The sequence below is a fragment of the Sycon ciliatum genome, chromosome 12 (assembly GCF_964019385.1).
Source record: "Sycon ciliatum chromosome 12, ocSycCili1.1, whole genome shotgun sequence".
Classification (NCBI taxonomy): Eukaryota; Metazoa; Porifera; class Calcarea; order Leucosolenida; family Sycettidae; genus Sycon; species Sycon ciliatum.
The window spans coordinates 8,261,325-8,271,462 of NC_088654.1; the positions used below are offsets into that span (position 1 = coordinate 8,261,325).

Below are 10,138 nucleotides of genomic sequence, written 5' to 3' on the forward strand. Positions count from 1 at the left end.
TTTTCAAATCATAGCAGACTCAGCGGAGGACGTTCAGGTTGGTTGTAACTCTTGAGTTTCATGCCGTTAGGCAAACATCAGACAACTGATACTCGGGTCTACCCAACAGTGAGTCAGTATGCTTATATATATATATACATAGGGCCACAAGCATAAACAAATTTAGCGCTAAATCTGGTGTAAGGTATGGGGAGAACAGCTGGTGCGGGCCACGGCGCGACAGTAGAAGTGCCAGGAGGGTGGCAGGCAACAGGCAGGTGTGAGCATGAAAGCGCAGAAAGAGGCGATGGGGAGGCAGTGAACAGCAGATGGGTGGAGGTGCCAGGAGGATGGCGGGCAATGGGCCAGTGAGATCGCTAGGGGGTCTTTGGGTGATGGGCAGGCGTGGGCGTACTATTGACATCATGGATGTGTCCTCACAACAAGGCTCTACCACGAGCATGGCAAACTTTACAAAGTAAGCCTTTCAGTGCAAGTCTTGGTGGCATGGTGTCTTTTGGGTGTTTTCTTAGGTTCCAAGAGACGCGGAGCTACATTGTGTGTGTGTGTTTGTGTGTGTTTGTGTGTGTGTGTACGCGCGTGTGTGTGTGTGTGTGTGTGCATGTGTGTGTGTGTGTGTGTGTGTGTGTGTGTGCATGTGTGTGTGTGTGTGTGTGTGTGTGTTTGGCACACGCCATGTACTCTCTTGTGCAGGTACTACACGAATGCGAAACGCGACAAACCCTACAACGTCATTAGCCTGGAGTTCACCAAGACTAAGTTGGAGCCTCAAGTGGAGTCACCCAGTCTGGTACGTCAGCAATCCTACATACACTTGAGAGAATCAAAAGCGTTTCTGCTGTAACTCTGAGTTTCACGGTTTTAACCGATCATCAGACAACAACTTGGACTACAATTTTCAGAAGATATGATTGGTATAAGCTGCAATCAATCAATCCTATGCATGTAACGTTATATGTAGTACACTCTTATCTGTTGTATCCGGGCGGTCCGGGACCGAGGGCTCTGCCCTTCATTTGGAAATGTTCGTAATCACGTACATCTTGATGTGGAAGGCACGTAGATCTGGCATATTACGTCACTCCTGGTATTTCCACAAATTGGTAGAAAAGAAAAGAAAAGCGATGTTCCGTTGGAATGTAGCAAACTGCCAAAAATGTGGTTTGATGTACCTGTACCGCGCTCAGTGTGAATGGTGGTTCACTGAAACTAGTGGGTTGCTGATAGATTGATCTTCTGCAGATTGCATCCGAAATAAGGCCCATGCCCTAAAATAAGCCCATGCCCAAATATACGCCCGGTTGTTGACGCTCTGCAAAGTATACGCCCTGGGCTTATTAACGGAATTTTACGGTATTCTGATTGTCTGATTGCTGACAGATACGGATGCAGCGAAGCTCTCTCCGGCGCCCACATGCGCCGAGATCCCACAGCTGTCAACGGATGACACTGCAGCCCAGTCGCCAGCGACAGCGGCAGCTGCTGCTGCTGCTTCGTCAGGAGACGGGAACAGCTCACAAGGCGGCAAGCCACCTCCATCACCGCCATCCTGCCCGTTCTCGGACATGGCCTGTCTCAGCTCGTATGAGATTGATGGCTTGCGACGGCTGCTGGCCGAGCTGAACGTTTCCACGACGATGGTGAGGGCGTGTCCCGAGGAGCTGGGGGATCCTGGGGAGCTCATGTCGACCGTGGAGGTAAGTTGTCGTGTGTGATGTGTGGGTAAAACCGAAGTTACCGAAAATAAATCTCCACCGAAATTTTCCGGTTTTACAGTAGCCTATCTTCAGGGACATATAATAACTATTGGCGTAGATTTGTGTTATCGTTTTGCCTTGTATTCTCTTGTCAAATGTACACCGTAGATTCTGTTGAACGAGTATGAAAGCCAGTATTCTCCTCTGCAATGTACAAGCATTTTCCTGTGCAATGTATGCTGTATATTCTGTTGAATGAGTATGAATTCTGTTGAACTAGTATGAAAGCCGATTTCGCGAGGACAAGGCCACTGGATATTTAATGCTCATACCGGGAATACAATCTGAAGTATGGTGTGGTGAATTGCTGTGTGGTACTGATGCTGCTGCTATTGCTGCTAATAGTGCAGCTATTGCTGCTGCTGCTTCTGCTGTTGCTGATGTTGCTCTCCTCTCCATCCCCACCATCTGCCTCTGGAATATTTGACAGTGGCAACATGTACATGTACATGTAGTAACAGGTATATGTTCATGGTGTTTCTTTCCTTCTGCGTGTGTCGCCCGCACCAATACCTGACAACATTGTGGAAATAGTGGCAGTTGAAACAGAGATTGTATGCAAGTCCTCAGCTGCTACTGCATCTCCAAGAAAGACAGCAGGTAAGCTACAATGACAGGGGTGTCACAGGGTGGTTGGGAGTGGTACAAGGGGGGGGGGTCCGGGGTGTCCCCGGGAGAGAAAAAATTCGGATTTTTCGGCCAACAGGGCACGTTTTAGCGCTCTACAGCCACAAAGGAGGGTTCTCCTAGCACTTATCAGACAACCCCAATCGTACTCCAGCTCCAAAAAATACTTCTCATGGATTTTTTGGTCATACTTCGTAGGTAGCCAAAGCAAAAAGGAAGCCATTGCCCTCGAAAAAATCGCAAAATCCGAAGTACAAGCTTGCTGCTTGCTGCACGTTCTAGCGCCAGCCGCTGCGCAAAAACGTATGTTATTACCACAATGACGATGATATTGCTTTCACAACAATGACCACAACCTAACTGGGTTTTCAGTAGGAGCAGTGACACAGCCTTACTGCTCCAAGTAGGATTTAGAAGAGAGTGAAGGGAGAGCAGACCGGGCCGGTCTAAGCAAGGAAGTAATCGGCATCAGAGGTGAGCACGCAGCATCGCAGATCGTCTCGAATTGCGCATCACATCAGCGGCAAAATTGCTCCTGTGCATGCAAGTGGATTTCCTTGCACTTCTCAGTTTGGGAAATGCTCGATTATGATAATTCTGCGTGCGAGTGCACTAGCCCTGAACATACATGTAGGTGACCCGTTTGTGGTGTCTCATAGCCTACCTCACGACCTTCTGCTTTCTTTCTGCATCACTTGTATCTTGCAGGTATATCATCTCGTGACGACCACATTGAAGTCTGAATTTGAAGTGCGAAGATGCTTCAGCAAGCACATCGTACTTTTCCATTGCTTTCATTGTGCTTCTACTGTGCATGTGTGTAACTTGTGGGGTATATATGTGATGACAATGTATGCTGGCGACACGGTCAGATTTTGTCCATGCGTGTAACGTACACCTGCATGTTATGCATTGAAAAGGATCTGCCACTTGCGATCCTGGGACAAGTATCAGGTCAGCTTTGTCTTGTGTGGGCTGTACCAGATTGCTGTTCACTTTTCCATCTGTTGGATATGTGACTTTCTGCAAGTCTCTGGTGTATGGTGGCCACTTCTTTGCTTGTCACTTTGTATGATATTACATTCTGTATTCGCTGCTTCCATGGCGTGGTCTGCAAACTGCAATCCTTGGGCAAATGTCATGTTTGCTATGTTGTGCTTTGGCCGTCAGCTTGTCTACACGTTGTAGTTGGATTATTTTGTTCCACAACTGACTTCCTTTTAAAAGTACAGTGGCCACTGCTTTGCATGGCATTTTACATGAAGAATTTCCTGTTTGTGTCGTGTGCATGTGCGTATGTGTGCATCCGCGTGTTTGTGTATCTGTGTGCGGGGTAAGCGAGGTGGGGAGGGTTGGCATGTATCAGTGTGTTATCGCAGTCTCATGCCTACATACAGTACATCGCGCGCGTGTTCATCATGTTTACCTTCGGGGTTGGGGTGGGGAGGGAACGGAAAAAGAACTGAAATTATCCATATAAAAATCGCTCTGTGAGCGGTTCTTAAAAACCTTTACTGGCGCTGCCCCGTCGTAAAAGTAAGAAATTAAAACTGGCCCATTGTCCCCCCCAAATGTGAACTGATCCACCTAAATCGGGAATGACGGGACCCGAACGCACCAGTAGCACGAGGTCGGGAGGGCACAGGATCACAGCACATCATAGGGTAACACCATCACTAGTACATGGTATCAGTGGCAGTGTAACTTTGCTAGTACACATAGTTACTTCCATCGGATATCCAACATGGGAGTTCATCGACGACCATGGCCTGTGGACCAGCGTCCCCAGCTGCATCCACAAGTAGGAACCTGATTGATTGATTGATTTTATTTGGATTTGCGAGACCAAACGAGCAGGAGTGCTCAATAACAGGGTAGCGAATGGTTGAGTTGTGCTATGTGTCAATGTAGTGTGTGCGGAGGCCCAATACGATGTAAGGGGATGGGAGGAGAGAAGGCCAGCGGAGAGTCAAACTCAGAAGAGGGAGGAGAGAATAACTGAAGTACACATTTACTGTGCGAATTCAAATAAACCAGACAAACAGCAAAACGAGTACACAACTCACGAGAATAAAGAGGACTGGAGCACAGAATTGAACTGCTGAAGTACACAGCTGACGAGAATAAAGACAGGAGCACAGAAATGAACGGGAGGCAGTCTACGAAGTGGTGGTACCACCGGTGCATGCACCACGGTACATTATCACATTATCGGCGGCTTTGCAAAGTTTGTGGGTACTGAATACCATGGTATGGACAACTGTGTAGCAGTCTACAACGACTTACGTGTAGGGAATGGCAGCTTGGCGGAATGCTGGGATGTTGCCCATAGCTCGCACCGTGTCAGGTATATGGTTCCATAACAGGCAACCGCGAGATGCCGGTCGGCATTGGCCTGCTCGGCTTCTGGCTGTTGTAGGCCCAGACTGCGCTGAAGGCGAGTTGCTCCGCAGTTGCGAACAAACAGTGCCTGCAGAGCAGGACAGGCACGGTTATGAACGCACCGCCATACCAGCACGAGCAGTTTCTGGCGATATACCTCGTCCATGCGATAAACAGAGAGCCTCTCCAAGAGATCACTGGCCCTGGTAAATCGTGGTCGTCCGAACACCGCCCTTGCTGCGCGGTTTCGGGCCACCTGCAAGCGGTTTAGCTGGTTGTGGGTCAAGCCGGAGCCATATGCTGACGATCCATAATATCAAATCCGGCATGATGACAGATAGGAAGTACTTGCTTCGACTAGCTAGAGTCACGTGAGGCAGTGTCGCCCCGCCACAGGCTACCGATCTTCCTAGCACTAGTACGTGAGATGCACCGGTCAACTTGCGGTTGCCAGGTCATTCGTTCATCGATTAAGACGCCGAGGTATTTCGCGCTGGTGGCGTGCGGAAGCACATCATTTCGACAGCGTACACCCACGTCCGGCTGCTGCCCACTGCTGCTGGTAAAAACCAATACATTACTCTTCTTTGCATTTAATACAAGACCACGAGCGTCCAGCCAACTTGAGAGGGAGGTAACCGCCAAGCTGAGCGCATGAGACACCTCTTGCGCTGTCCGTCTTGCACATGTCAGGGCGATGTCATCTGGTGATGCCGGCGCAGATTCCGAGGGGATATCTCTGGTGTATAAGGAGAACAGCATGGGTCCTAGTACAGAGCCCTGCGGCACACCACAAGTGCACCCTCGTGCTACTGCTGTGTTCGGGTCACGTCATTTGCGATTTAGGTGGATCAGTTCACATTTGGGGGTACCGGCAATGAGCCAGTTTTAATTTCTTACTTTTACGACGGGGCAGCGCCAATAAAGGTTTTTCAGAACCGCTCACAGAGCGGTTCAAGTTATATGGATAATCATTAATGTAAATAATACTCAATATGCTACCTGTGGTGTGGTGCAAGCTCAGCACTGAGCTAAATCAAGCTAAATCAAACATACAGCCTACACAGCCTCTAATGGCCCTCTATACAGTGCTGCGATGGCAGAACTTCTGAAGTTCACATCACCTTTCTTCCTCCAGCTATGCCTGTGACACCCTTTGTGGATCAAACACTAGTGGCAGGCCACGCGAAAATGAGAATGCGCGCAGCCAAGATTAGGCCATCGTGATTCATCTCCTTCATCCATCATCCCGGCGGTCACTCCGCCCGTTCAATATCCAACACCAGTTCCCAAGAAAGAATAAGGCACGAGATTTCAAGTTCAAGGGCAAAGCTAAAGCCAATGGCACTGATTTTTGGAATTGTCGAGTAGAACGAAAATAAATCGAGGGCGATCATAATGACGGTCAGATTCGACACACACAGTTTGGGTCGCGCTCGTGTGTCGCGCTTCGCAGCTCGAGCGCGCCCATGATGAGTCTCGCGCTTGCGACAGGCTAGCCGCTTGCGACAAAAGTTGTCTTTTTTTTACGAATTCTGTGACGTCATGTTTTGGAAGAATGTCCCAACAGTCATTCGCGTACAGGTACAGGTACATCAGACCACAATACAGTAGACAGTATACAGTAGACACCTACACATCTTACCATACACATGTAGGTGACGTGAGCACTACCAAAATTATCAGCGGGTAAGAGACAAAGTCTGATTGATCACAGACTCGATTGACACAGGGAACATGGCAAGGTTCTGGCATAGTAGTCAACGATACGCAAAACCTTGGACGTGCACCAACACACTGTTCCAGCAGATCAGGCAGACTTGACTCTACAGATACACCAACCTTTGTCATCTAGGACGTACACCGGTGGGGGTAGGGGCATTCCAAGGATAGATTATTTTTAGAATTTTTTGCTGGCTCTGCTTTCATGTTCTTCCCAAGCCACCCACCTAGACATAAATTGTATACATGTACAGGTATATGTACAAAGACGTCATCGTTTATGCAAGAACGTCATCAACTCTTAAGGGACACAGTCTGATTCGTCACAGACTCGATTGATATAGGGGATATAGCAAGGTGCTGGCATTGTAGTCAAGTACACACAACACTGGAGTTGTACCAGCTCCATGCAGTGGCAAGTTAGCCAGACGTGACTCTACGACAACGCCAACCAGGGCGGTACCTTTCCCTTTAAAGGTAGCCGATTCCAAGGTTAGCAGATGCCTTTTGCCCCTTGGTGCTTGCTGATGAACCACAATGCATTTCAGGTTGACAATTCATGCCAGTACTCGCCTCTGGTGTTGAAATCAGATGCAGATGAGGCTGGTTTTGGTGCTACTGCTGCTGCTGTTCTGGCTGCTGTTGCTGAATATGATGTTGTTGCTGCTGTTGCTGTGTATGGTGTTGTTGCAGCTGTTGCTAGACATGGTGTTGTTACTGCTGTTGTTGTGTAAGGTGTTGTTGCAGCTGTCGCTGGATATGGTGTTGTTACTGCTGTTGCTGTGTATGGTGTTGTTGCAGCTGTTGCTGGATATGGTGTTGTTACTGCTGTTGCTGTGTATGGTGTTGTTGCAGCTGTTGCTGGATATGGTGTTGTTACTGCTGTTGCTGCTGTACTTGTATCGTGGATTAGCATGCCATGGTTACATGTTGCCATGATCACATATTCCTGTGCAGCGGCGGAGGTGGTGGTGGTGGTAACAGTCGATGCAACAGTGCTATTAGAAGGCGTAACAGAGGCTGCTCTACTAGTTGGCGCAGTGGCTGCGGCAGAGAACTGTACAGTCGCACTCACTACTGGAAGTGAGGCGAAGTTCACCATATTTGTAAGCGGAGGAGTAGCAGCAAGACCCAGAGAGTCTCCGTGCATCACACCTGGTTCTGATCTTGATTTTGCCCGATGATGCACCATCATGTGTAGACGCCTAGTGCCATACCTGGCGAACCCTTTCCCGCACAGTAGACACTTCAAGGGTTTCTCACCAGTATGGGTACGGATGTGCTCAGTGAGGAGATACAGCCTTGAAAAGCAACGCCTGCAAATCTGACATTGACGAGGCTTCTCGCCTGTATGCGTACGCGTGTGCCGGGGCAGTGTGTAACTGCGAGAGAATCGGCGATTGCAGCCTTCATAACCACATATGAATGGCCGTTCCGTCGATGTTAGAGATCCACCGCTCGGGGACAGTTTGACGTGGCTATTTTCTTGTTCGTGATTTCCTGTAGCTGTCACGGTATTAACTGGCTGTGAAGGCATCCCCGAGGACATAAAACTATTTGCATGCGCATCCCGGTGAGATGAAGGAAACCCATCCGAGCCGACAGCGTTCCCCATGGAAACTTTGGTTATGTTAGCTGTGGCGGCTTGGTGTCCCTCAAGATCACCTGGCAATCTGTAGTGCTGTTGCAGCTGCTGCTGCTGCCACCGCTGCTGATCCTGGCTAATGGCGACGTTACCATCAGCACTACCGGAAGACATCATGTTGGTAGCTGCTGAGTTCATTGCTAAGTGGTCATCTGCAAGAGGAAGTTGTGACCCTAACCATTGAAGGTCACTGCATGATGTAGTGCTTGGCACTCTTGCGAGGGCGTCGGAATTTCCACAAACTACGGGCGCACCAGCCATGTCATTTACAATACTCTGGCTTCGATGTGATCCCAGTGTTGTGTGCCCGATACTCCTAACCATAGATCTAGCATGATCTTGAATCAATGATGATTGAGCAAGTTGCATGTGTCGATGAGAATATGCTGGCGACTCGGACTGTGGTCCTGAAGTGATCATGTGTTGGGGGATGGCGTCCTCACTAGCGACATTCGTGTGGGTAGAATAAAGGGGATCGAAATGTGCGTCTTCAATGGGCACTTCTAGCCACTTCAGCCAGTCTTGTTCTGGCGCTACCGAGTTCATCCCTCCTGGCACAGCTGGCGTGACGCAGACATCCGCAGTGTCGCAATGAAATTCCTGCCTTCCAAGATAATTGGTCTGGCCCGCCAATGCCGGGATGGACTCGTGACCGGAATGCCTCAAAACGTCCAAGTCATGCATGTTACCACCAGGAACAAAACCGAGCGAACCACCCGCGTCGCCAAAGTAGCCAGTCAGCATATCGGAGAGTTGCATATTGTTTGTTGTGTCCACTTGGTCCTCAGCTCCATAGCCTTGGTTGGTCGAGATGGACGTTAACAACTCTTGTTGGAGAACATTACTGGCCGGTTGACTCGTCTCGCTACCTGTCTTAGCACTGTCCGCCGACTCGGGAGGGGGCATGACCGACGACTCGCCTGTAAGGGGTTGCTGGTGCCGGGTCAGGTCGTTTATACGAGAGAAGCTGAGAGTGCCGGCGTCTTGACCACATCTAAATGTGTGCGATGGTAAAAGTGCCATACTACAAAGAACAACAAGTGCATGCCAGGCTAGTTCGTCGGTACTTATTAGGTTCATGCAACAGAGCATATGAGGAAGGTATTGGCCAAACCAGTATTAATGCCAGGAGAGATATTGGTGAGGTTTCTGGTGCTGTACATGCGGTGTGCATTTGGCAGTGTTAATTTAGCGCTGTGTGGGAAGCTGCGCGTGAATGTGGAGGTTGTATAGGCTTCAGGGCTAGCTGTGTTCTATTGGGTGTGGTTAGTGTGAACAGGAGGCTTTGTACAGAGTGTGTGGGTGTTGTAGGCAGGGGGCTGTTGAGGCAGTTACAGCGCTAGCAGTGTACATTTATCGCAGAGTATGTACCTGCTGTGGGCAATAGGGTGTGGGGAAAGTGTGTGTTCGGTGTAGGTAGGGTGATGTAGAGGCAGGAATCCTTAGGTGACACTGTGGTGCTGGAGGAGATATTTTCACTTGTCATCCTATAGAATCATTTAGTGATCTCTGTAATACCTGAAATTGAATAACCAGACCCTAGAGCGCTGGCGTGATTATTAGTGGGTTCAGTGTAAAATTGAAAATGTTCAACCTGTGCATTTTCCAAAGTTCTCACATCTGAACGCAAGAACGCAGGACAACACCACACTAAAATAATGTTTTAGTAAGCTGTTCTTAGGCAGGTTTTGTTAGGCAGGTTTTGTTGGCTGAATTGGAAATATATCGAGGGCTTGTATGCACTGCATGGCAATTTTGCGGGTTTGATTTCAATGTCATTATGAGAAAAATAGGAGAAAAAAGAAATAGAACATGCTAATGTGCCCTAATGTGATATGGAGGAAATGGAGACCAAGCCGTAGGGGTGTGCGGATAATGCTCGAAAAGGTGGCAGATTCCGCTCGAAAAGCAGTGAAATTGGCAGAACCATACAAACCTTATGGCGGGCAATTCATCGAATTCTGCTCCATTTTCTTTATCCACATTTATTTATTTATTTTTTATT

General features: G+C 48.7%; 1 protein-coding gene and 1 long non-coding RNA gene across 2 annotated transcripts; one reads left to right on the plus strand and one right to left on the minus strand.

Annotated features, from left to right (window-relative positions):
• Positions 1-616: 616 nt before the first annotated feature.
• Positions 617-3,642, plus strand: LOC135828331 (uncharacterized). Its single transcript, XR_010555629.1, has 3 exons — positions 617-790; positions 1,381-2,357; positions 3,093-3,642. It is a non-coding gene; the product is annotated as an uncharacterized LOC135828331 (long non-coding RNA).
• Positions 3,643-6,978: 3,336 nt separating this feature from the next.
• On the minus strand, positions 6,979-9,200 carry LOC135828359 (transcription factor Sp4-like). The gene has a single exon (XM_065340812.1). The coding sequence runs from the start codon at positions 9,154-9,156 to the stop codon at positions 7,033-7,035; it is 2,124 nt and encodes a 707-aa protein (XP_065196884.1). The 5' UTR covers positions 9,157-9,200; the 3' UTR covers positions 6,979-7,032.
• Between the last annotated feature and the right edge of the window lie 938 nt (positions 9,201-10,138).